Source organism: Magallana gigas, chromosome 1, assembly GCF_963853765.1.
Source record: "Magallana gigas chromosome 1, xbMagGiga1.1, whole genome shotgun sequence".
Lineage (NCBI taxonomy): Eukaryota > Metazoa > Mollusca > Bivalvia > Ostreida > Ostreidae > Magallana > Magallana gigas.
Genome location: NC_088853.1, coordinates 43,631,779 through 43,659,205, shown reverse-complemented (window position 1 = coordinate 43,659,205; position 27,427 = coordinate 43,631,779). Strand labels below are relative to the sequence as shown.

At 32.1% G+C, this 27,427-nt stretch overlaps 1 protein-coding gene and 1 long non-coding RNA gene across 6 annotated transcripts; one reads left to right on the top strand and one right to left on the bottom strand.

Annotated features, from left to right (window-relative positions):
- Nucleotides 1–1,092: 1,092 nt before the first annotated feature.
- On the bottom strand, nucleotides 1,093–16,457 carry LOC117687017 (cilia- and flagella-associated protein 251). 4 transcript variants are annotated; one of them, XR_010708096.1, is made up of 12 exons: nucleotides 16,386–16,457; nucleotides 14,922–15,302; nucleotides 14,319–14,553; nucleotides 13,977–14,126; nucleotides 11,999–13,783; nucleotides 4,727–4,861; nucleotides 4,541–4,635; nucleotides 4,411–4,452; nucleotides 3,918–4,127; nucleotides 2,455–2,549; nucleotides 1,965–2,307; nucleotides 1,093–1,491 (listed from the first exon to the last, which is right to left on the bottom strand). XR_010708096.1 is itself a non-coding variant. In XM_066067760.1 (10 exons), the coding sequence occupies exons 1-5, from the start codon at nucleotides 16,440–16,442 to the stop codon at nucleotides 4,631–4,633; spliced, it is 546 nt and encodes a 181-aa protein (XP_065923832.1). In that variant the 5' UTR covers nucleotides 16,443–16,457; the 3' UTR covers nucleotides 1,093–1,491; nucleotides 1,965–2,307; nucleotides 2,455–2,549; nucleotides 3,918–4,127; nucleotides 4,411–4,452; nucleotides 4,541–4,630. The 4 variants fall into 4 exon arrangements, 3 of the variants coding, with proteins under 3 accessions (XP_065923832.1, XP_065923835.1, XP_065923837.1); XM_066067760.1 differs by lacking the exons at nucleotides 13,977–14,126; nucleotides 14,319–14,553 and having other exon boundaries at nucleotides 11,999–12,115; nucleotides 15,071–15,302; XM_066067763.1 differs by lacking the exons at nucleotides 2,455–2,549; nucleotides 13,977–14,126; nucleotides 14,319–14,553 and having other exon boundaries at nucleotides 11,999–12,115; nucleotides 15,071–15,302.
- Nucleotides 16,458–22,663: 6,206 nt separating this feature from the next.
- LOC117687058 (uncharacterized) lies at nucleotides 22,664–25,426 on the top strand. Of its 2 annotated transcripts, XR_010712078.1 has the most exons (4): nucleotides 22,664–23,059; nucleotides 23,135–23,196; nucleotides 23,503–23,664; nucleotides 24,222–25,426. It is a non-coding gene; the product is annotated as an uncharacterized lncRNA (long non-coding RNA). The 2 variants fall into 2 exon arrangements; XR_010712077.1 differs by having other exon boundaries at nucleotides 23,055–23,196.
- Nucleotides 25,427–27,427: the final 2,001 nt, after the last annotated feature.

Sequence of the window (27,427 nt, the reverse complement as noted above, 5' to 3'; positions counted from 1 at the left end):
AACTATGACCGTTTAAGCTCATGTTTAAAACATATTTAGGGAAGTGTTCAAGCAAATTTACCTTTCTTTAAGTTCAAAAACGGAAGAATAAATGTTTAAAAATTGGGATAATAGAATGTTATAGACCAGAACTCTCAGTTGAGCCAACATGTTGACTTAAAATAGCAAAATATATTATCATACTTTTATTTTAAATACTAAAATCTGATTGTTTTAGAAACAGTTTATAATCAGTTCTATTACCCTCAACATTAGCAACACAGTTGGCAACGGGTTACACAATGAACTGTTACATGCGCATAAACTGTGTGCGTTCAGGTTGCCATAGAATTCACTTCAGAAGTCAGCAAAAATTAATAAGAATAAAAGCAGTAAAGTGAATTGATTTAAAAGAAAGACAATTAATATAACAAAAAAGTGGCTGTCTGGGAAGGTAAGAGTTTGACTACCCTCGAAAACCATTGTTAACCTCCGCTTCAAGTTTTTGACAATGGTTTTCTCGGGGGTATCAATTTTAACCGGTACCCTCCAAACACGCACTTAAACTAATATACACCAAGGACAAGTTTTGTATAAAAATTTATTATACAAGTCAAAGCGGAAAAAAGAAATAAGATTTGAAATATAAGAGATGGAAAGCAAGCTTTGAAAATGTCAGATCAAATTGTGAAAGTGTGCTGTACGATTAGAAAAGTTACTCAGAACGGTTTTCTTTTTCTCGTGTGATGATTATATGCAACTGTAGAAGAGGACTTGTCAAATAAACCCTGTGTAATATATCCATTTATAATAGAAAGGCAATGATTTTTTTTAATTTGCTCACTGTTGTAACGGTGTCTGTAGCATTATGCACACATTAAAATGTAGTTCAACTGAATCCCAATTTTGTCATTTTATCTTTTAAACGATACAACTGAATTAAAATTAGTTTCCCAAATGTTTTAGTTACTGTGATCAAATTTTGAATACTCAGACCTTAACGACTGTGGAGAGAATATAAATGCAGGGGAAAAATCAAGCACTGAGCAAATATGAAACACGTTTCAGCAAACTCTACCAAAATATACACATGCGATTCTCTATTCCCACGCATTGGAAATATATTTTTCTGATCTCATTCAATATCCCTAACATACTCATTTATTTCAAATTGACGAAAGCTACTAGTTCTATAAAGACAAAGAGCAATGGATTTTGACTCCCTAGAGTAATCAATAAATGGAAGGTTATTGTCCTGTTCCCTCTCCTAATGTATGGTTTTGTAGATAATTTTTGAAATTTTCCTTTCAAATTTTACTTTAGCGATGTAGAATCATAGTGCTGCATAGTCTTATCATATTTTTAGTTTCTATTTTTAACTGATATTTTTAAAAAAAGTTTTTATTCAACTTGATCAATTCTCTCTTTAATATTTCGTCATCGTTTGCCATGTTGACAAAGATCTTGAATGCTGAACATCCCCATATTCCGAACCCTGTTACGTCCGACCGCCTGAAAACAAATAATAGAATTAAAGATGTCAATCAGTTAATCAAAAAAAAAAGAAATGAAGCCTTAACCACACATTATTGTAGAATTTAGCTTGAATTCTTATATTGTTTAATTAACAAAAATACATCTTAAAACCTCCTTGTTTGGCTATTTACCAAACAACTTTAGTTAATTTTTCGTTTGGCAAATAGATCAAGTTTTTATCAGTATATTTAATCTAATACATGTATTGTTATCATTGATTAAAATTGTTTGTTTTGAATAAATATGTTACAATAAGAAGCTCTGATTTGTTGGTCTGAACCCCTCAATTTAAGCTAATCAACTTTAAGCTCGCAACACTTCCTATAAGTGTAGTTCGCAAATCAAATCTGCAACAGACCGGATTTTGTATTCAACAATATAATGTTTAAGACACATTTTAAAAATCACTTCAATAGAAAATATCTATAAATATGAACTATTAATGTTACCTGAATAAATGCTCCCTAACATTTTTTGGAACAATAAGTTTGCTATCAATAGAAGGTACATCAGGGGCTGCCGTGCTTTTACTGTTGTCAAGTATCAGCTGTTTACGAATAGCCTTGATTTCTTCAATCATCTCGGATGTTTGTTTTAAGGAACCTTTTGCTTTGATTTTTCTCAACCACACTTGTAGAATTAGATCTAGTTCTGTTTCCAAACATGTTGTGATAATTTCTTTAATGTGTCGCTTGTTCTGACCAACAGTAACAATGTAATCTTCTTTGTTTTGGCAAAATATTTTTCAGATTGTATCAGGATTTTGTGACATGCATGTCCTTTACGCAACATCTAGAAAAAATTATGTGGTTTTATAGATACATATCCATACTGATTTGTTGATGAGGTTTTTATGTTAAGTTTTAATTATTTTTAACTCCGAAAAAAAGCAACTAATAGATCATTATATTACCATTCGTTGTAGAAATATCAACAAACCTCTAATGCTGATTTTGACGAAAGATGATTTTGAAAGCAAAGAAGTGTGGCTATTTTCCAAACATCACAATGCTTCTGTCGCTTATTTCTTTTTACTGCCAATAAGAAGCATTGACTTTTTATTTTGAATCAAGAAATTTTCTAAATCTTATTTAAGATTTGTGAAAATCTTAAAAAGCCGTTTCAGGCACGTAGCATCGTTTTTGAAAGTGGGCCTCTTGGGGGGTGGGGGGGGGGGGGGGGGGGAAGGGGGCAAACTCATCCAAATGATTTTGTTAATCAAAATGGGAAAAGGTTATTTTACAAAATCCTGAAAATCCTAATGGGGGGGTGGGGGGGGGGGGGTGGTGGTGCACTTATTCCTTTCATTTCAAGTTTCCTGTTTATTTCCTTATTATCCCCTCACGCTAATTGTTGCGAGGGGGATATAGCATCGCTGCTGTGCGTGTGTGTATGTATGTATGAATGTTTGTGTATCCATCGTGAGCTCTTTAGCAAAATTCAAAGAAAACCCTCCCATGAATATTCATCAAACTTTGTACATTTCTTTGGCATGGTCAAAGGACAAACCCTATTGATTTCCAAGCCAAAAAAATTCTATATATCTTAAATTTCTTAAAAAAACGAAGTTAAAGCAGGAATTTAATGTACGATTTCACAATAAACATTTCCGGTAATTTTATGTACGACTTGAAGTAAATCGCTTCCGTATGCAGTTCAAATCAACAACCTGGCATTTTTTGGGGGGATTTAAATCTAGTAAGGGTAAAACACGGAAATGTTTGTAGTATTGGAGGGTTAGAAGATTGCTCATAGTTAAAAATTGAAGCGGGCAAGAGATTAAAATCATCCGATTTACATCGAAACAAGCAGTCGACTTTCGGACAAATTTTCCCGTATTACTTACAATAGAACTAGTCCAAAATTCAGTAAAGACTTTGAGAGATATCGCACATTTAACACGCAAAAATTGTTTCATATTAATAGTAGCTGCGTATTTACTTCTATGGGTTGACATACGAAAAGCAACTAGAATTGTCCATCAGAGCAGACTACAGCAGCTGTACAGATCGCTAGATCTTAAGCTACGTTTCATGGTGTATACGGATCGTTTATGTATGCTTAGGCCCTATATACAAATGAATGTCACTAAATCAGTAAATGAAACTAAAATATTAGATTTTAAAGCATATGTGCTGAGTTTCTGCTAGGAATAAGAAAACTGTGCATCCACGTAAATGTACCCCCCCCCCCAATATACCACACAAAGCTTGGAGATTCGAATAAAATAGATCTTATGAATTCAAAGTTGCTTTAGGAAATACTTGTGTAATTTATTTTGATTTGATAAATTTACATGTATATTCCTAAATAATGTATTTCCCTTTACAACAAGTCGTGTCGCGAGGGGATGCTCCGCTTAGCGGTGCCCTTGTTACTTATGCTACGTGCCTGCGTTTTACCTTTCCCTTTTGATAAAAGCTTTAGGTTTTCCTCAGTGTATTCTCCCACAACTCCTATTCTTATCAAGACGTCTTCAGACCTAAAATCGCTCAGATCTTCACTCGTACACACATTTATCATACGATGTGTACAATTCCTTGCCAGCGTGTAGACATATTGAAAATGTCCGAGATGTTTTGTGCTAATGTATATATAATCAACTGGCTCTTCTGAAATTGCAATAAACATGCCATAATGATTTTTATATAAGAGTTGGCCGTAACAACAATTGTATGCATTTGAAATTTCAAATAGCCCTCAATTTACGTTTCAACTTACAACAGTATATCTGATTTTTATTTCTATTTATCATGATTTTTAATGTCTAGGTAAACGAAAAATAATCTAAGTTAACGATGAATATATGGCACAATAGACATATATATACTGATTGAAAACAATGTTACTTCTGAACATTATTATCCAGTATGACGTGAAGATATTTTTCCTTACCTATATTGTTTTTCCTCGTCCTTTCACTTATCCACGGCTTTTCTGTAATTATACATGTTTGAATGTGTTTAAAAAACGAAGGACATATATCACCTGTGCATTGTAAATAAAGCTTGTACATATAACTTACCTCTCAAAAGCTGAATCAGAAAGCATCCAAAAACACTACAAAAAGTTATGCATGTAGCCACCAGAATAAGTTCAGCACCAATAGTTGGATTTATTCTGAAAGCAAATGATGAGTTTTTAAAGAGGTTTTTTTTAGTGATCTATATTTCAAAAAAAATTGAAAGCTGACATGAAGATAAAATCTTACTTGTAATTTTTTTCATTAAGTTTTGTTTTTTCTTTGGGGGAACTGTCCTTGTTTCAAAATCGGAAGAGTTTGGATAATACGACAAAGTGGATTTTAAGGCTTTGTGTTCATAAGCAAGCTCATAACAGTCAGGATCTGGAAATTAAAAAAAAAAAACTCATTATTTTTCTAAATATGACAATTTCTGTTTTATGAAAAAAATTCTTTTCATAAAAAAAACCCGCTTATTAAGAGTTTTTTTTTGACGAATGCTCTTTACAGCATGTATAAAATCAACAATTGAATAAACTGATGCAACTTCGAGCTGTGTTTACAGGCAATTTCTGGTTTCCTAAAGTCAAAGTGATTAACAGTGGCTCTTTTCTTTAATTTTATCCATGCTTAACAAGTTATTTAGTGTTATTGACAAAAAAAACTAATGTACTTCTTAACATTTGTGAAATATAAAATATATGTAGTTTGCTATTCTTGTAATTTTATTTAATCATATAATTAAACTTTCAGATATCAACCTCATTGCTCAAATACTTGAAAAAAGCAATCCAAATATTCACTATTTGTGTCAGAATTTAAAACAAAGTTGCATGTAAAACTAGACACGATCTCGTTGCAAGCAACGAGTGGGTCTTCCGTTTGATTATGAATAAATATTACGGTTAAATTAAAATCTTGACATTAGGAACGAGTTACTATATTAACTTCCTGTTAAACTTATTTTTGAACATACACTGCAAAATTGAGATTTCCGTAAAAAAGGTCATTTTTAAACTGCAATATCCCTGTAGTGCGTTGTCCGATTTTAAAACGGTTTTTAGTTTTGTATTCAGTACACAAATGTCTATAACGATTATGCTTTACAATCCAAAAATCGAAAATTTGCAATCACTCCCAGTGACGACCGGAAGTGACGGAAGACCTGCTCAAATTAAAATTTCATAAGTTATAAGCATATTCTGACGAAAAAAATTGTAAATCTTTTTAATTTGAAAAATTTTTAAAACACAATTTTCTACAAATGTTTGAGAAAGTAATGGACGATCATGATTTTACCTGATAGACCCTATGATTTCAATTATATATTATTCCTGAAAGTTTCAATGTTCAACCTTGAATTGTTTTTGAGAAAAAGGGAGGACAGAATCACTTTTAAAACTAAGAAAAACGAATATAACAGAAGGGACGTCATCAACAAAAATGTACGTGATAAAAGACCTTGATATTTTGTATTATTCATAAAATTTCTCAAAAACCCGTTGTAGCATATTCGAGATATTAGAGTTTTAAGAAAAATGTAAAGAAAAAAAATAATAAGAAGAATACATGTAATAGTGAAAAATAGAGAAAAGTAGACCTGACAAAAACCATAGGGTCTTCCGTTGGAAACGGATTACCCTAATAATATCTCTCGAAGTACTAACGGTTAACGGAACACACGTTTTAAGAAATGAAGATAATAATTTTTCTATTGATCGACGTATCAAACAAAAAATTGACCGGAAAACTACGCGCATTGATGAACAAGTTTTCCGGTCAATTTTTTCTTTGATACGTTGATCAATAGAAAAATTATCTTCATTTCTTATCAATGAATAAAACATTTTCAAATAAAAATATGTGAAGTGTCATTGATAAAAAATGTAAATAATGCAAATGAAGCGGCGCGTATGAATAAAAAACAACAACAACAACAATATTCAAAATGGAGGCGCATTCAGCTGATGCAGAGCTATTGAGCTGAATTTAATGGATTAAACAGTAATAGTGAGTTAAAATCTGAACCGGTTGAACTGAAAACGAAAGGAAAATACATGCGATAGCTTGTGATATTATTCACTGTGCAGAAAAACTCGTAATAAAACTAGTTTTCATGTGAGATCGCTGGAATATGCAACTTGTCATAACCATCCAAGGAAAGGCGATCGTGGACGAAAATAGCTGATATGTCGACAACGAATAGTATGTATAAGCGACTTTTGTAAACGTTGTGGTAACTAGATAGCCAGTGATGTACTTAAATGGTATATCTGTCGCTTGTAATGCGTCGAAGGAGTTGATGCATTACTCATAGCTTTTCTTTACGATGCTTATTCTGATGACCGATCATTTAAAAATTATCGTTACCAAATTTAAAGAGCAATGTTACCGTGAAAGTTTATAGGCCTATATGTTCGTTATACTACTCCTGGAAAAGGAACAGCCAGCCTCGCTGTAAATGTTGGTTGATCTCAAGCAGACGAATCCGTGAGAGGACGCATAATTTTCTATTTCGTGAATCAAATAATGTGTTTTGTTTATTTTTGAAGGTTAAAACTTTCAAGTTTTTATATTCACAAGGTTGCATTTTGTTAGCTGACAATAAAACAGACAGAACCTAACATTTTGTTGACAGTGTTTATCTTGGAAATTCCCGTTCTAGAAATAGTGTTAGATCGGAACAGTTGAGAAAAGTAGATCCGGCAAAAATTTATTGATGCAGGTATCAAAGAAATTTTTCAACCAATCAGAAGAGCCGATATCTCATCAAACGAATAAATATTAATTGATAAACAAGTCAAAGTGTTATACATAAAACATGTAAATTTTTTCAGAGGTAAAAAAAATAAAACAATGACCTTAAGGTGGATCCCTACACCTAATAAGTGTAGCAGATTTTTGGTGCATGCATTTGTTACAAATACTAGGCGAATTAGTCGACAATATGAGAATTTTTAAAATATCCGTCTGGTTCTACATAGCCTGTAAAATTTTCAAACACGTCTGTTTTAAAATTCTTACGAAAATGAAATGTTACAAAGTTTAGAAATAAAAAGAAAATAATCATGGATGACGTTTGCATGATTTTTATTGGAATCCACATAAATATGAGACTAAATTATACAAAAAATTCTTTTATGGCAAACTTCTGGACGAAATCTCGGAAAAATCTGAAAATTTAAACAATATTTGATTATTAATGAGATAAAGAAAAATCAAAGTACTGAAGTACTGACGGGAGTTGATTTTATCGACTATCATTTATTTTAAAATCAACTTATCTTGCATGGCAATTAGTTTCTAGTCGGTATTTGAATTACGCACTTTTTTATTATATGAATTTTAGACTTTTCCGACAAGAATTTCGAGAGACCCCATATGAGTCATGTTCTGTAATATTTAAAGATAGATTTCAAACTTTGTATAAGTAATCTAAGCAATTCTTAAAATTTCATGGATCCAAGCATTATTGATATCGAACTCTAGTCTCCTTCAACCAGACGCTCGGCTGTCTACGTTTATCTCAGACAAGCAAGATAGCTTTTCTGCTTGTCGGAGTTTTACGGAGCCAGCCCAGCGTTTGGTTAAACGAAGCTATATTAAACTCTGGCGTAGGAATACATGAGACTATAAAAATATCTTAGCTGTTCGTATTATATAAAATCGTGTTTATTGATAAGTTTCCTTGAAAAACAATGCTTCAGCATACATTACTTTGAATTTTTCTATTATTTTCAAGAACTAAGTCTTGTCAGCGATGATGGTTTGTGCTTACGTCCAAACACTTTCACTTTCGGTTTGCCAGAGCAACTGAATAGGAGAGTTGATTAAAATCAACTCCCAAAAATAAATGAAATTAAAAAACTAAAAGAAATACTGAATAATTTTGGTATGAACGATTCTTTTTAAGAATTGTCTTTCTTTATATTACATGGTCTCAAATATCTTTGGACCAATTTTTATTAAATAATAAAAATTACGAAAAAAAGTGGAACAAGTCTATGCTAAATATAAAAATATAAGATAAGTAGTGCTAATGATAATGTTTGAATCTGAAAAATTATATTATGATGAATGCATGTCAAACTTTCAGTGCAAGTCTTTTACTGCATATGCTTTTAACTTAGGAAGCTAGGATCAATCCAAGAGATCGTACAGCGATACTTTAGCAATATATTCATCATTCCTTTATAGTTTATGATAATATCATATCGGCTTACCTTTATCGAAAATCCGTCACATACGTATGGCTGTTGCAGGTAACATAATTAACTTATAATGCCAATAGCACGGAAACATTATTTTATTTAGATTTTACATTTTCCGTACAAAACAGCTGATAATCATTGTTAGTTAAAATTGACATATTTTCTAAGCGCTTTGATGATTTCATTTATATCTCATCCCCCTCATTAGAAGGGTTCGATTAAACAATGTATAGTTATTTTGTACCACGACATAATGTTATTAATCCGGAGCAAAATGGAAATTCAAAACGGATGTCGACATATTCTGACGATGTACCTTCCACTTTAGATTAGATAAGAGCTGCAAATACTTGAAAATTAAGAGAAAGTAATATGTTTTACGGTGCTACGGTTGTGGCGAGCGCAGCTAGCAAGAATTACATATACCTTGCATCAGTCATGTTATTTAATTATCAACTATAAAAAGAATTTCACAGAGAGAGAGAGAGAGAGAGAGAGGGAAAGAGAGAGAGAGATTAATTTTTTTTTTTACAAAATACATAGAACTTTTGGGGAGAATTAACCAGTCCGTCAAAACGTAATTTGTGTTTGATTTGGTCAAATGTGTTAACGATAAATGTAGTATTTAATTGTTTTCCCCGGGTTCATATTTTTTGTTTGTTAATTTTGCATTCTAATTACATAAGGTGCCCCTGGTTCCTGTTTGTGGGTGTGTAATTTCCCATTTTCCAATTTAAAGGTTTGCCAATATGTAATATCTGTATAGATTTTTAAACTGTCTTTTCTCTTTGTCCTTTTTTATTTAGATCAAAAAATGACCTATATTTCAAACTGCCCTACTTATATTTACTGAACATGCATGCAACATTAGCTTAAAATTGGGTCGATATGACAGTAAAGTATGGCTCTTGCTAGTATATATTTAATCTCTCTATAAAAAAACCCCCCAAAAAACCCCATCATCTGGTATCGAAGTCTATACTTAAATTGCTAGTACACGCATTACAGATGTTTGATCCACTTCTAGTTTATCGAGGGAAATATAGCGCGAGAGCACTGTGACGTCATCCATGACTTGTTTTTATCTTTGTTTACGAATCTCGAATCATTTAATATGTATTGGTTTGATGAAATATTGGCGCTTCTGATTGGTCGAAAAATTTCTTTGATACGTACCTCAATCAATAAAATATTTCCGGATATACTTATCTCAACTGTTCTGTGCTAACACTATTTATAGAACGGGAATCTCCAAAATAAACGCTGTCAACAAAATGTAAAGTTATGTCTGTTAAATTGTCAGCAAAATACAATTTTATAAACATAAAAACTTGAAAGTTTTACCTTTAAAAATAAACAAAACACATTATTTGATTCACGAAATAAAAAATTAAGCGTCCTCTCACGATTTTGTCTGCTTGAGATCAACCAACATTTACAGCGAGGCTGGCTGTTCCTTTTCCAAGAATAGTATAACGAACATAGAAGTCAATACCCTTTCACGGGAACACTGCTGTTCAAATTTGGTAACGATGATTTTTAAATTTACACACGTACATGATCGGTCATCAGAATAAGCATCGTAAAGGAAAGCTAAGAGTAATGCATCAACTCCTCCGGTGCATTCCAAGCGGCAGATATACCATTTAAGGTAGTCCATCCATAACTAAGGCAAATTTAACAATTTTGATTGATCCATACTACATCAAATACGATTTTTAAAGTTATTATGAGGCCGACACAAACCAAACTCGGGAGTATGAATGTAGTCAAATAAACTTTTTGCACTTAAAACTTTTTTAAAGAGTTGTCTGCTATTTTGGAAAACTTAAAAATGTCATTTTCTGAAAATATGTATGGTTAATTATGAATTATTTTAGCATATTCGAAGAAAGGGGAAAGCATTTGCAACTTTTTACCAAGAGAAGTGTGAGAAAATTACTTGTACTAAAGAAATATATTTAAAAATGCATTTTTCCCATATACTTTAATGTTAACCTGAACGTATGATAAATTTGTTAATATTCATTTTTTTTTTAATTTCAAAGGTGAATCTTTATTATTTAATAAAACCCTTAAAATCACACAGAGATTTTTGTGATCAAACTTGAAATCTATTAGATATGAAATATGATAGTTATGGATGGACTACCTAAAGTACAACACTGGCTAGCTAGTTACCACAACGTTTACAAAAGTCGCTTATACATACTATTCTTTGTCGACATATCAACTATTTTCGTACACGATCGCCTCTCCTTGGATGGTTATGTCCAGTTGCATATTTCAGCGATCACACATGAAAACTAGTTTTATTACGAATTTTTCAGCACAGTGAATAATATCACAAGCCATAGCAAGTATTTTCCCTTTGTTTTCAATTCAGCCGGTTCAGATTTTAACTCACTATTTGTGTTTAACCCATTAATTCAGCTCAGTAGCTCTGCATCAGCTGAATGCGCATCCATTTCGAATATTGTTGCTGTCGTTGTTTTGTATTCATACGCGCCGCTTCATTTACATTATTTACATTTTTGATCAATGACACTTAACATTTTCTGATTTGAAAATGTTTTATTCAATGATAAGAAATGAAGCATTGATGAAAAAGTTTTCCGGTCAATTTTTTCTTTGATACGTTGATCAATAGAAAAAATTATTATCTTCATTTCTTAACTCAATACAAAGGTATGAAAGCATGTAACAAATCTCTTGGGCCTCGCCAAAGCTTGTGCAGTACTCAGAACGTGTCTTCAAACCTCAAGACACTGAAAAGTACATGTATGTAGGCCATTTTTGGCATAGCACTACGTGTGAAAACACTAGATAGCATTATTGGACGTAGACAAAACATTTTGTTTGATGAATCTCATAGTTTTAGCTCGTTCTTTTTCCCGCGCACACTGGTTCTTAAAGCTCGCTTCGCTTGCCGGTGCTCCGCGCCGGCGAGCTGTGCTCGCTCTAAGGGCTTTAATTGTTATTTCCGCTTGAAAAACATTTAGCAAGGATTAGGAATATTATCTTTATAGTTTTCATTTGCAAATGATACAATGTAAGTGTTTTGACGAGGTAAATATAATTAATGAAACATGATATTCTATATAAATTCATTTTATCTAGATACCGTTTTTAAATTATTGTGACAAGAAAAGCATTTTTGGAAATTAATCTATTACATTTTGCTTAACTGCTTATAATAGAAACTACAATTTTGATCGAAGTTCCCTTACTCTTGTAGAAAAATAATTAACATAAGATAAATATATAAAAGACTATTTTAAATTAAAAGATTTATAGTTTTAAAACGTACATTTGTAAGCGTCCGAGGAAATGTACTTCTTGTCGCATTTGGGAAAAACAGAATTGCATCGACCTTGAGCATGACGTTGAATAACTCCACCACCAACATTAAACTCTGTGCAATAATCTTTAAAAAAAAAGCTTATTAAAATTAGCTGTTTCATCATCTAATACGTCAACATTTCTTTTCTAAAATTAAACAATAGAGAGGTTTAGCAAACTGACGTGTACGTGTAGCTTACAAGTTAGAATTACACGTACGCGGGTTTTTTTTTTCTTGTTTAGCCATTGTAACGTGTACGTGTACGTGTAAGTATTTTACTTGCAAACTTTATGATTGAATAAATTTGAATGTGTAAGCCAATCAATTTTGAATAAACAATTTTTGTTCAATATGGCGCTCAATTCAAAGACATTGGCAGCAATTTTAGATGATGATGATGATCTATTGCTACTGGACACAGTGCAATCCCAAAAATATCCATCAATTCTACAGTTAGAGGACATTTCATATACTCAATGTAAGCATTTATTTCGTTTTGATAAAGAGGGGTTAAATGATTTGAGATGCATGATGGAAATTCCACAGGTTTTTCGATGCAATAATCGCACAGCTTGTTCTTGAATTGAAGGCTTGTGCGTTGTGATTTGGCGGCTAGCATATCCAAATCGTCTCGATGATTTATCACCGCTAATTGGAAGAAGAAAATTCGAACTGTCAAACATATCCAATACCAGTCTTGATTATGTACACGAAAACTATTCGCATCTTCTCGATACATTGAACAGACACTGGTTGTCACTTGATCAGCTCCAGGTCATGTCAACCGCTATTAAAAATAAAAACAGTCCTTTAGAAAATTGTTGGGGTTTTATCGATGGAACTATGCGTCCAATATGTCGCCCAGCACATCATCAAAATTGTTTATAATGGTCACAAAAGGGTCCATGGCCTAAAATTTCAAAACATCATGGCCCCAAATGGAATCATTGCCCACTTTTATGGACCAGTGGATGAGAGACGACACGATCCTGGTCTGTTAACGGAAAGTTGGGTAGAAATTGACATACATGGACACATGACTACTCCGCACAACGAAGTCTACTGAGTATATGGATATCCTGTATATCCTTTAACCCCGTACATTATTCCCCATTTAAAGGTGCAGTTTTATCAGCTAACCAAGCGCGATTAAACAAGCGCATGTCAAGCGTCAGAATTTGTGTGGAGTGGGTTTTCGGAAATCTTTTGAGTCTGTTTGCTTTTCTTGATTACAAAAACCCCCCACAAACTCTTATCTTCAATCCGTCGGAAAATACTATAAAGTAGTTGCATTACTTGCAAATTGCCACACATGCTTGTATGGGAGTGAAACCGGTTCCTTTTTCGCTTTAAATTCCCCATCCCTACAAGAATAGCTGCATCGTTGACTTTTTACAAAACGCTACATGTAATTCAGAGAGACAGAAGTATTTAATTTTATTCATGTTTTATTTATGTTATATTAAATTTGATACTTAGTGATAAACAATTTTATCTCATTATATTTGAAATTCATTCTTAATTCAATACTTTCTCGAGAAGTTGTAACATAAAGCTTTTTCGTTTTTCTCCGTTTCTATTCTTTCCCTGCGTTCTTCTCTTTCTAACTCAAATCTTCTTCTTTCAAGTTTAAGCTCCTTATCTTTAACTCTTCTCTCTTATTTTTGTTCTCAATGTTGACCTTTGTTTGTAAGTATTCCATAACATTTGTAGAAGATGTTCTTTTCTTTTGAGTTTGGTTTTCTTCTTCATCTAAAATAATCAAATTAAATAATTTATCAACTGAAAGCAACAAAACACAGAGCATGTCAAATAGTTTCAGACCAGTGCTGGCATGAGAAAATCAATCATTTAATTCTATTCCAAGATCTAACTTAAGATTCGGTTTCACTCGATCTCATCAAAATAAAGCTCAAAGTACGCCCATATTTTCTGTTTTATCTACCTTTGCTTAAATTTTCAAGATCTCTTTTGCGTACATCCTTTCCTTTTTGATCATCCGTCGACTTCTTCTCTTTTTCAATTCCCTTGCCTTTCTCCTCTTTCTCTTTTAATTCTTAAATGTCGTATAATAATGCCGTGTTCTCGTCATAGTCTTCAACAAAACATTTGTTTTAACATTATGCGACACCGAAGTTATAAAAATTAATTTACAGCTAAAATACAATTACAATTATTTAGAAATTCATAATCATGAAATTAACTTGAGAACTCTATAGTATATTATTATAATAAGATTAATCTACAATACATTGATTTGTTGACACATGTGTATATATTCAATTACTTTTTCTTGCTTCCGGCATCGCTCTTCTTATGATGGTCCAACAGTGGAGTCGTCCTTTCCCTGACCCGTCTGTCATCCACAAAAAAGCTAACCCTGCTGACTGCATTGCTAATTTCAGACCACTTTAGAAGTCCGGTCTTTAAATGGATTTTTTGCTAACACTTATTTCAAAAATGACAAATCATCATTCTCCGAAAATCGTATTAATTTGCTTTTTACGCTCCGACATGTTTAACTGTAAAAAAAACCAGAAGTGAAAACAAATAAACAGATCTCTCTCTCTCTCTCTCTCTCTCTCTCTCTCTCTCGTAAAAAGCTAAGCTATTTTTTAACATAATTAACATAACGTTATTTATTATTAATAACTCTTTTCTATAATTTGAAAAGTTAAATTATACACGATTCGTCACAGCTCAGTGTGTTTCAGAAGCCTATAATTAAAGACGAGATGGGTGTTTCAAACACTCGATAAAAAATATTCAACGAAAGAAATTAAATTTTTTGTAAAAAATATCGTAATACGTCTCCAAGTTTAAGGATAACACACACTTTTATCACAATATATAACAATAAAGAAAATACAAGCTACAAGTTTTGACTTACGGGTACTCGCTAGTTCACACGTTTTCAGCAATTTGTAGAATTTCGTCAATAGCAAAACTGATGACACAATGCGCACATTACCGGGGGAATCCCCTACTACACGTACACGTAAGCGTACACGTCGGCTTGCTAAACCTCTCTATTATTACCGAATATAAATTTTACTGGTGCGCAAACTTCCAACGTTTGATTTCTAAATTCGTTGATGATGCAGTGGTAGACGAATGGTTTTCTACACATTTTCTCTACAGCGAAGGGTAGGTTTGTACAGTTCTTCCTCCTGACAGCGATATTGAACTCGCGTTTGGTCGTCGGACAGGATGCCACAACTTCTACACTGTGAAATTTTTTTCTGCATTTTTCTTGATCACCAGTTAAAATCTAATAAGATTACAAGACATGAAATGAATAATTTAATTCAGTTTACTAATACTCCTAAAAGTAATAATTATGAATACTCAATCAAAACAAATATCTTTTTTTTAAATTTCACATAGATGAGAATATACTAATATAAAGGCCCATCTTGCTATTTAAACCCAGAGCCATAGCTAAACGATCCACAGCCATGTTTGATAATTCTATATTTAATCTTCCATTTACTAGTATTTAGACAAATTTATTTAGTTCTCTAGTGTACATATCAAATTAGTTATTCAACAGTTTTATGCTTAGTGGATCATCGGAGATTTACTGCATAAAGAAAAAGAGGCTCAAGCAATCGGTGCTCCGATACAACTTTTACATTTCCTCCATTACATCCATCGTGGTAAAAATTGTATAGATACAATCAATAAAATTCTTTTTCTTTTTTTTCATTTCATTTATAAATTTGAAGGACATACATTCTTAAGATAAAAAAAATTGAGGCTGAATATCGGAGAATTTTAATAGAAAAGATTGAAAAAAGTTTTGTTTTATGAATGTATATAATTCACTTAATGTACAATCCTTTTCTATCTTATCACAAAACGATTGTCCAACATTAACATGAAATGAAAATCTTATTTTTTTTGGGAAATATTAGATTAATTTTATTAATATATAAATGTTTTGCTTTGGTTTTGGATTTTTTTAAGGAAATCATTCTTTGATTATTTTGAGTGATTATTTTGGTTTGGGCGTGGTCAAATACAATAAAACCCAAAGCGCTTTGTGATAAAGTTCATCACATATCGAAAGAACTCGTCACCTCATAATATTTAATTTTAGGTATATCGATAACATTTTAACATTGTACAGTTAAACATTTAAACATTAACATAATTATGTCAGTTTTTTTTATTTATGCAAACCCTATGGTACCTTTACACCACGTCATTTGAATTTAATGAACTGTACATAACAATTCGTAATTATCAAAATTTTGGAAAAGCAAACATTACAAATATTGACAATTTGTCGATATGGAGTTAAATAGTGAGGGTATACAATTGAATATAATATATGTTTGGATCACATTACCTCAGGTAATATCGTTGCAAGTATCAATACCAATGACACGTGGACAAAGGATGTCATCTTCAACTACTTGTTCTGCAAAATAAAAAATAAAATTCATATAGATAATAGAGAGGTTTAGCAAACCAACAGGTACGTGTACTTGTACGTGTAGGATTCAAGAGAGATATGCATGTACCAGTTCACATTGCTTTTCTTGTTTACCAGTTATAACGCGTACTTGTACTGGTAAGTGTTTTAAATTCTAACATTTTAATCTTGGTATTGATAATCACAGTCGAAACTGAGGATAGCAAGTGATATTTTCATTTATTAACATCGGAATTGAATTACAAATTAATACACGATATTTTAGCTTGTTATAAATGTGTAAGTAAATGGAGAGAAAATTTAGACAGAAATTGTCTGAACAGTAATTAATTAAAATTAAACATCTTATTTTTGATTGCTGTATATCTAACCCCATTTGGAAGAAAGTATCTGATAGATTCAATATATATGTTACATGGAAAGTTATTGTTATTGGTTTTCCAGAATATTGCAACAAAAACACTTTAATCTTTAATAATGTTCTATCTTTTGTGGCTTATAAAATATACAAATATAAAATGAAATGCAGAGTTTTGAACGACATTGTAACATATAACGGTTTATTATGTTTTTTGAAAAGTGCATTGACACAGTTTTATATGACAGTTAAATCAGCAAAAAGCATTATGTTTAAATTTGATATTCTTAATAGATTGAATGAAAAATTGTAATTATATTTCAAATTATGTTTGTCTAAAGGTGACCTGGCCTTTAGGTTATTAAACTGGGGCCCGTTTCACAAAGCTATCTTATGACAAATATCTGTCTTAAGGCCAAAATTTTTCATAAGTTTTTATCATAGCTGTTTCACAAAAGTGTCTTAACTTATGATAATCTTAAGATTGTTCAAAATCTTAAGACACCCAGATACTTCTTTTAAGTCAATTTTTAAACATGGTGGCGGTAAGTAATAGGTATGAGTAGCTTAAAAGGCTCGGGCGTGTATTCAGGGACAGAATCAACCCATTAGATTACATGGACGGTTGTGACATCTTAGATCAAGTTCAAGTTCAGTTTATTCGCTCAAACCAAATAATTTGGTACAAAAGGAACATAAATATAATAGACACAAATACAAATCGTCAGAGGTACACACAAACAGGTACATTTTCATACAGGGAAAAATATAAATAAAAAAGGACAGACTATAGAATCACTACGTATGTAAGATTTTGGTATAAAGGATCATAATAGGAAAACAACTAAGAGGAGCAGAGAGCATCAACAATATTTGGAATAAATACACATAATTTTCTTAGCGATTTACAATTGCAATTAGTCATGAGTTCAGAAAACTGAAAAAAAAAATAGAGAAGTTCCGTTTGCCACGACATGTTATCTTTGACTTATGAAATGAGCTCAATGATCGTTTAGAGCACCCCACCAAAAAATCACATATGCCCTTCAACTCCATTGCAAGTCATGGTTGCGCTTCGCTTTTATGCAAGTGGAAGTTTTCAAGCTGTATGTGCAGATCGTTATGGTATAAGTTAAGCAAGTGTGTCCAGAATTGTTTACGCTGTTACATCTACTCTAGTTGCCTAAGTCCTGTCTACATTAAATTTCCTTCTACTGACAGAAATATAAACAATACTATACTGGACTTCGCTCATATACATGTATGTAATTTCCCAAATGTGAAAATAGACGGGACACATATTCCTATTCAGGCACCTTCAACTCGTGAGTATTTGTTTGTTAACAGAAAAAACTTTCATTCAATAAATGTGATGGCAGTTTGCAATTCCAATTTGAAATTTTTGAATTTGGTAGCAAAGCGGCCTGGATCATCTCATGACGCATTTGTGTTCTCAAATTCTGTTTTGTGTCAAATGTTTGAGAATGGCAACATCATTAGAGGTTGTCTATTTGGTGACAGTGCGTACCCGTTAAAGAATCACTTACTAACAGCCGTCTTGAACCCAAGCAGCCCCCATAAGGAGGCATACAATGATGCCCACGCAAAAACCAGGGCCCCCATTGAGCGAGCGTTTGGTGTCCTTAAAATGGGGTTCCTATGCATCGATCGCTCCGGAGGAAACCTATTTTTCCGGCCCGAAAAAGCTTGTGGAATCGTGACACTGCTTGTGTGGTGCTACATAACATTTGCATAAAAAATAACGTCCATGTGCCCCGAGACATAAATAATTATCGTGTTTTTCAACAACCAGACAATGTTATATACCAAGGAGTAAACAATGACGGTGCTGAAGTTAGAAGAAGATTAATTTAAACTCGATTCTGAGAACTAAGTAAATGCCATCTTTCCTTTGAATATTGTGTTCTTTCAAATTAAATTAAAATTTCTAAATTGTTTCTTTTGCTTTATATAATGATAAATGATAAAGTAATAGTAATTTAAAGATATTTCATCATTTTAATGCGAGACATGCATTTGTATACAGGTATTTAGAAGGCCAAATGGTCAGTATATTACAATTTTGAATTACTATAGAAAAAATTAGGATTCTATGGTTTCAAAATTATCATTTTCTATTTTTATAGATTTATCTTTCAAACATTCAGCCACCTTATTATTCATCAATCAATAAAACAACGCTATTTTCTTCACTGATTTGTTTTTATTGTTCTTATCAAAAGAAAGTACAAAAATATACGGTACATTATAAGGTATCCAGTAATCATTATGTTATTAAATATACATTTATACTGCAGATTTCGTAAATAAATTCTTTACTTTACAATTTACTAATTGAATTTTATGCAATCGCTCCTATAATAATTATCTTAAGATTATCTTATGATAAGTTAAAGTTATGACAGCTTTGTGAAACAGCTATGTCATATCTTATGATAATCATTAGTCAAATCTTATGACAATCTTATGACATGTCTTATGATAAATCTTATGACAGCTTTGTGAAACGGGCCCCAGGTAGGGGGAGTCTATGGACACTTATACTGATTTCCCCTTCACATATCTACCAGAAAAATATATTGCTGTCACATGTACACGTATTATCTATATTTATGTACAAATCTAAATATTTTGATGTTTTCTTCTCTATTTTATAGTTTTACTTGTGAATGAATGCCATTTTGTCTAAAATATCTTGTAACGGAAAAATATAATTCTAAAGGTGGCCAGACTTTTGGATTATAAAACTGGTAGGGGGATTCTCTGGACCCTTATGCTGTTATTCCACCTACGTATCTAACAGAAAAATATACTGTTACATAAACCTGCTAAATACTTATATACAAATCTGAATATATGTATGATATCTATATATTTTTCATGTAACAACCAGGTATTTTTCCCCTTCCATCTTTGCTGTATTAATGGCATACTTAGCATGAAACAAATCATATGCGGAAATTTACTTGTAAATGAACTGTAGTACAAAAAAGTTCAAAAACATTTGTTGCACAGTCCCACTACCTTCTGTTTTGTTACATATATATGATTGAATAAATGTTTGAAAAAAAAACATCGTTTTTTTTATACGTATATGTTTTTAAAAAAAGATGATAAAAAGTCATTGCATCTTTTGCAAGAAGCGGTAAGTGCATTACAAACTTTACAACACAACATATTTTAGTGAAAATTTAGCTTTCTTTATATCAGCAGATGCATCAAATACCATGGTTTTAGAGAATATAAAAACATTTGTTCAAATATATAGCCAACAAGTATACATAAGCTACAATTTAGACCTTAAGTGTACATCGCAATCTACACATGCGTTCACAGGTGTAAACAGAGAGGTTAAGCATTTGAACGTATACATGTATGTCTACGGGTAGATTTGTTTATGTAATAATTCTGTGAATTTAATGAAAACAAAAGCAGTGTCGTCCTCAATTTATCGTCTGTTTTACTTTACACAACATCTGATATACACTTAGTCTACATCTTTATTTAAAATATGCTACAAGTTTTCATTTACATGTACTTTTGATTCTACACGTTGTGTACAACTTGTGGAATTACGCGGTATGCAGAAAAAATGACGTACACATAATACACAATCTCCTAGTTAAAAGTAATTCGTACACAAAAACATATGGCCTAATGCACATTTTTCATTCTACGCGTACACATACGTGTACACTTTGCTAAACCTTTCTTTTAATTATATTTTAACGCATTAAGGTAAATAAAAAATGCAAATTATGTTCTAGCTGCGCCTTATATATACAGTTTATAAAACACTAGTACTCAATTCAATCGACTGCATATAAAAGGATTTTGAGACATTTTCTCAAATTGTGTTTCATCGCAAAACGTATAATAATAATTTGGTTACAAAGCGTCGTAATAACATCAGTATAATTAAAGGATATGAAAAATATTAATGCTATGTTTGAGAGTTGATTTTAATCAAATCTCCTACACACTTACTCAGACAAAATAAGTTAAATAGTGCTGTTACCTAATCAAAAATCATTGTCAATCATCACTGTATGGTAAAGTTTGATCAAGATGATTCTGTTTTTGACACACAGCAATATCCGTCTATAGCATACACTTTTTATCTGAAATTTCGTTTCAAATTATTGAACCCCTTTGAAATAATTTATCCAGAGGTTAAAAATATTATAGCAGCGAAATATTGACCCATCGCCTATTTTCTGTTGCTATTGGACAGGGGGGTTCAATGTATTATGACAATAACATATAACACCACTTATATTTTTTCTTCTCATTGGAAAGGAAAGAGAAGCTTGTAATATTATAGCCACAACATTTCCCCCCCCCCCCTCGTTGTCATTGGTATTAGAGAGCAGGCTAAAAATATTGATTGATATTTTCACTTTTAAAAACATTTAACTCTGGACTGCAATTTGATTATTAATCTTACTCCCTTATAGATATGGTTCCCCCTCCTACGAATTATGAACGTATGAATTCATTAATCGTTGTCTTAATGAAGATTTGAATTCACTTCCGACACTGCTGTCATTTTTGAAGAACAGGTGTTGAGCTTATCGGATATTCCGGCTTACCATTAGTGCTTATCTGGATTTATCTTGTTTATATATACCTAGTCTAAATGAGTATGGTTTAATCTTCCCAGATGAACATCTGGTCCCAGGGTTTTCCTTATTATTTGTACTTGCTATAAAGTTTAGTTTTATCTTTAGTTTTTTTTTTTTTTGGTCATCTATAACCCTTTTTATCATATATTTTGTTTTTGGTATTAATTCTGCAGAGGAACTAGTTCATGTGTTCAATTAAAATGTAGAAACCTAGGAAGCTGACTAGTCAAGTATAACTTTATCTAAACAACTTATATTCGGAGTCTATTTTTCTGTCCAATCGTTCTTCTGAAGTCCTGTTTTAACAATTTAAACCTGACATAAAGCACCATTATATTTATTTTTTTAACTTGTGAGGGTATTTTATTTTCAGCAGCTTTAAACCTTAATCATACATTGTAATTGTCTTTATATTCGAATTTATAAATTTTGCTTTGAATGACATTTACAAATCCATAGAATTGAGTTCAAGTAGCTTCAAGTTTTTTTCAGATCATTTTTTTCATGTTGCAGAAATTTTATCGTATAACAAATCAATTGATATAAATTTTATATCCATTAATAAACTCGTGAATCGAGGTTCCATGTGTTCAATCCTTTTTAACAAAAGCAACTATCGTCTCATCGTCCAATAGCTCCTTTGTTGAGATAACTTATTTTATTTCACATGTTGTTTTCATTCGATTGGGTTTGAATGAATTTTAATAGATTGGTTGATTTTTTTTTATATTCGAATGTCTTTTTGTTATTTTACAGATCGGTTATAAAGAGTTAAAATAGTGTTCCACAGAGCTGGTTCTTATAGTTGAAGAAATGTAAAAAAAACAAGAGATATAAAATACTTACTATCAATTATAAATCAAATAAAACACTTTATTATGCTACATTCAGTATCATAACACTCTGTATAGAAGTCATCATTCATGTATCTATTCATTCGTATACTATCATAATTAAAAGGTTTTAAAGATAAGTTTCTGCATTAACCGTTTGAACTCAGTGATCTAGTAATAACATGTACCTGTAGTTTTTTATTCAACAATTTCCAGACCTCTTAAAACTCTTTCTACTGATATTGTTTGTTTGTTTTTTTGTTTTTTTTGTTTTTTGTTTTTTGTTTGTTTGTTTGTTGCTTTGCTAATCTTGATTAGCTTTGGCTCATTCTACCTACATGTACATTACATTGATCATTTCAGATGACGATGGTGCATTTTTTTTCAAATCCAATTGAAAACCACAAACGTGACTATATTACCCAAACCGCGTTATTTTAATAAAATAAAACTTGGTTTTAGAAGTACACAGGACATTGATCAATGAAAATAATATTTTGATTTATTAAAGTTATATATACATTAAAAATATTTTCACACGCACATGCACAGTACCACTTGAACCTTTCATATCATTAAGGAGGATCAAGGATACAGGAAGAAGAACTTACGCATGGTTTAACTAGCAATTTGATGATAAAAAATGTTTCCCTGTACATTTTTCAAAGTGATGATGGTTTTGCTTCTAATTCTAATGTTGTTACTTACTTTTAATATGTTTCAATTAATAGAAAACCGTGTATGTTGGGGGTAAGTTCTTTTATTAATACATTTTTAAAATATTTCTGATTCTTAAATTATTTGGTTCCAAATTGTCTGTTTTAGAGTGAGTGGAAAGGCCTGTTGTGATGGATTTGTGCTGAATCAAACAACTGGACTATGCCAAAGTAAGGGGTTTCAACATATTTTTGAATAAATCCTTATCTTTTTCTACATAAATGTTTGAGTTTCTATTGATTGGTTTTGAACTACATTTGTTAAACTGTAATTTGAATGATGCCTAATTATACAATAACTTTTTTTTCGGAGATAGAAAATATCCTAAATCAAATGCATCTAGCCTCGTCAAACGTACAAAGCTGTTTATCTATTAATGCATTTAAATTACATTTAGCAATGCAAAGTCCCTGCAACATCAACTATTTGTGTTAAATGTATCCTATTATCGTCATTATATTAACATATTATTTCAGAGTGTATGATAGGATACTATCGCGACCACTGTTCTGAAAAATGCAGCCCCCCAAACTATGGAGAAGACTGTCAGTCTGTATGCCAATGCCCTGATATTGACTGTCATTTTGTAACGGGATGTTTCCAGAACACTGAAACTTTAACGTACCATTGGCAACTAAGTATTGTTATATCAAGTTTTAATAATAATTATGTAAATACTCTTATACCAGTTTTAGACCATACACTAATACATATGAAACAGTTAAATATACCATCTTTGCTAGCCAAGTTTTCGGTTCACTTCCGACGGGTCCCTATAAACCCTTGGCAGATCTCTTTACAATAAAGCGGTGACAAGCTCTATGTTTTTGATTGATTGCAACAGCAAGTTGCTGCTCCAATCGCAGCGGTTAAAACTGCAGGCTCTTAATTGTAAATGAACTTTATAAAATAAACACACGTGTGATTTTTGGTAAAACATTTGTTTAACAAGATTTGATAAAAGTGGTGGAGTACAGTGCCTTCCTAACGATAGTATAACCAGATTGTTTATAGTTATTCCATTTAGAGATTCAATGAACTGTATTTTATTTCATTTCTTGTGTCTGCAATATTCACAACGACGATCCCAATAATATTTTTTGGAAACAATGTTGATTGTTTTTGCTTTAAAAAAAAATCGCCATTTTTAGTCAGTATAAATGTTCCTTTGAATTTCATGCAATTCATTTTACAGGTTCAACGAGGGATATATTAGATAGACACAGTGCATCGGTAACCTTCACGGTGTCAAACGTTACAAGTTTGTACCAAACCGTTGATCAAGATTTTTCCGTAGATGTCGACAAACATGAAGATTCTACATTAATATATTTACCAACAGATATTGACTTATTCAAAAATAGCTTTGTAATTAATTTATTTCAAGCTGCTGTGAGTCTAGTGGGAGTTTTCGTATTCTTTTTTGCCGCATGCGTTGTCACTTACATATATTTCAAGTGCTTCCGGCATACGATTGATGGTAAAAGACTTAAAAGCAACCAATGTGAATCTGAATACAAATCCTTGAGTTTTGAAGCAGTGAAATATGAGAGCCCGTTACATTCAGAACAAGAGCAACAGGCTAATTTGGAGTTGACTTATCTTACACCTGTGTTAAGAAACGATGAGAAAAGTGAAACAAATATTTTTGCGGAAAGCGAAATCGTAGCAGATATTCCAATGCACAATCCACATATCTGTTCACAAACTAGAGATGAATCGAAATTGACTACTGACAATTTGCAAGACCATGTTTACATTGAGATTTTAAACGATAATATCGAAAGAACAGGAGTACATGAAGATTCTCAGAGTGAAAGTCTAAAATATGAATAGTGCTAAAAAAAATTATAGAAATTTCAATCCACATACAGAAACTATTCAAACGAACTTTGGAATATAAGAAAAAACCCATCTGTCAATCTATATTGTATATTCGCAAGCACAACACTCTTAGCTTTTTAACATAAAAATTATCATACAGGGTTATCTGTGTTATTTAGTTCTTAAAGTCCATAAGGAAAATGTCAACTTGTTTAAGTTTTAAAAAATGAAGGATAAAATCTTCCGTGTACTTGTCTTTACTTTAGAAAAAAAAACACATTTCTGACGATTTGCCAGTTCCACAAAAGCTCAGCACAGCTTTGTTTAATTCATTTCACAAGTGTAGTGATGCTAGTCGACTAATGCATGTGTATAGAAATAGTGTTAGATGCTTTTATGAACGATTTTGCATTTTTCTAGCATTTAGTACATTAATAGTTTGAATGATAGTTGACTTTGATCCCCTTACTCAATTTTTAGAATCAATGCGATTTGCATGAAACCATGGAATTTAAATTAACATTATCTTAGAGAGTTGAAAAGCAACAAAATTATGCAAAATATATTTTTTTAAGTAATGGCTTTTATTGTTTTTACAAATGAATATTACAAGAGAAGCAGCGTTCAATTGCTTTTTTTTCTTTGGCAGTATCAACAAGTTGGACACAGATTGTTTTTAGGCGATCAGACATAAATCTTTAGAGGCACATAAAAACAGACTATTCCATGTGGTACGGCAAATTTGTTTATTTAGCGCTGAATCTAGTTGAACTAGATATTCAGTTTGCAGTACTGTATTGAGTTAAATATGATGTAAAAAGCCACTTGAATGATTGATATAATTGATCTTGTATTTACAGCCATTTTACGGGAAAATGCATGTATTAATTATTTCCTTTTTAAAGACTTTGATCCGAAAAAGGGAAATTTGAGTGAGAAAAAAGTTGATTAAACAATTAACAGTGTTACACAGGCATCATGAATGAAGTATACAGTGACGAGCTGTAACCTCCAGAAAGCAAGAGGTTAAACAGGTTTAAAAAAAAAAACTACAATAAATCATATGATACATCGAAGAGGGATTAACTTAAAGACTCGCGCCTAGATCTTGGATGATAATGGAAATTCTGCTAAATAATGAAAGGAAAATCTCCTGACAACGCAAACAAAGTCGCATATGCAATGTGTCCATATAAAATTATCCAATGATAGTAGGTCTTAATATTTTGCTAAATTCCTCGTTATGCATCTATCTCTTTTTCATGATTTGTTTTAGTTTTTTCTTAAGTAAATTTGTGCTTGCGACGACCTACTCATGAATAAATATTTTCGCAACAACTTTTCATCTGAAGTTTTTAACTCTCATCAAGATCAGGTTTGACAATCTTAATCGGGATAAGAGTCAGTTAAAGCTGAACACTGCTCGTGAGTAGGCACTGTCCGCCATATTTATCTTTCACCTATACTGTTCCTACAACCCATATGAGGGCGCAGACCTCTAAACAGTTCAAAGTCCTTTGCTGTAGAGGTCTCACCTGTGTGGGCATACAACTTGTCTCGCCGTAATACTCGGTAACGAGGAAATTATAAAATTGTACGCACTTTTTTCAAGCCAGCAAAATTATAACGTCAAATAGATGTTGTACTGCATTACTTACAAACAGAATAACCACATATCATAGGCGTCGGAACCGGGGGGGCTAGGGGGGGCTTAGCCCCCCCACTTTTTTTGCCAAGTTATACCTATCCATTAGAAACATAGCATGATAGAGGGTTCAGCCCCCCACTTTTTCTCGCAGGAAAGATTATTGTTCCTAAATTTAGCTTGAAAGATTGAGAAGTTAGATTCAGAAGCATACTAGCTTTCCCCCCCCCCCCCCTCCCCACGGATTAGGATTTCCATGATTTTGAAAAAAAAAATATGGGTAAGAATTTTTTTTTTTGAAGCATAGGTATACTATCCCCCCCCCCCCCCCCCCCCACGGATTAGGATTTCCATGATTTTGGGAGGTTTTTTTTTCTGAGGATTAGTCTAGCCCCCCCACTTTCAATTTGCTTCCGACGCCTATGCATATCATAAGAAATAAATGCAATTAATACTACAGGTCGGCAACGAGTTTCAGGTGTTCAATCGGGTGTAACGAAATCTAAGGGTTTATATACCAGGTACCTGTATACCTTTCTAATACTATAGGGTATTTTTTTAATGAAAAATGACAATAAAAAACTGTCAACCATCTTAAAAATCAATAGAACAAATTCAAAACAGAGTAACACGGACATCTAAAAAGATAGAAGTAGGATCAGGTGCCTTAGAGGAGTGAGCATCATCTGCAGACCTGTTACACCCGCCGTGTGATCTTTTTTCGGAATCAGGAAAGAACGGAAAAGTCCGTAGACAAGAAGGTGATTAATTATGGTCTAACAATTAGTATGAAAAACGTTAGTCAACATGCGACCAATAAGAAGATTGTATTTGCTGACAGGGTTGTTCTATCGACCATAAAACTTACGAAAAGATGACTTCAAATGAGACTGTTGATAGTCCTGTTTTATCAAAATAACTGATTTATGTTT

Coding starts and splice junctions, on each gene's coding strand:
- LOC117687017 (XM_066067760.1), bottom strand. CDS start 16,442: ATGACATCCTTTGTCCACGTGTCATTGGTATTGATACTTGCAACGATA. Junction 15,303..16,385: donor TTGCAACGATATTACCTGAG/GTAATGTGATCC, acceptor TAATCTTATTAG/ATTTTAACTGGTGATCAAGA. Junction 4,862..11,998: donor TTCCTCGGACGCTTACAAAT/GTACGTTTTAAA, acceptor TTTAATTTCCAG/ATCCTGACTGTTATGAGCTT.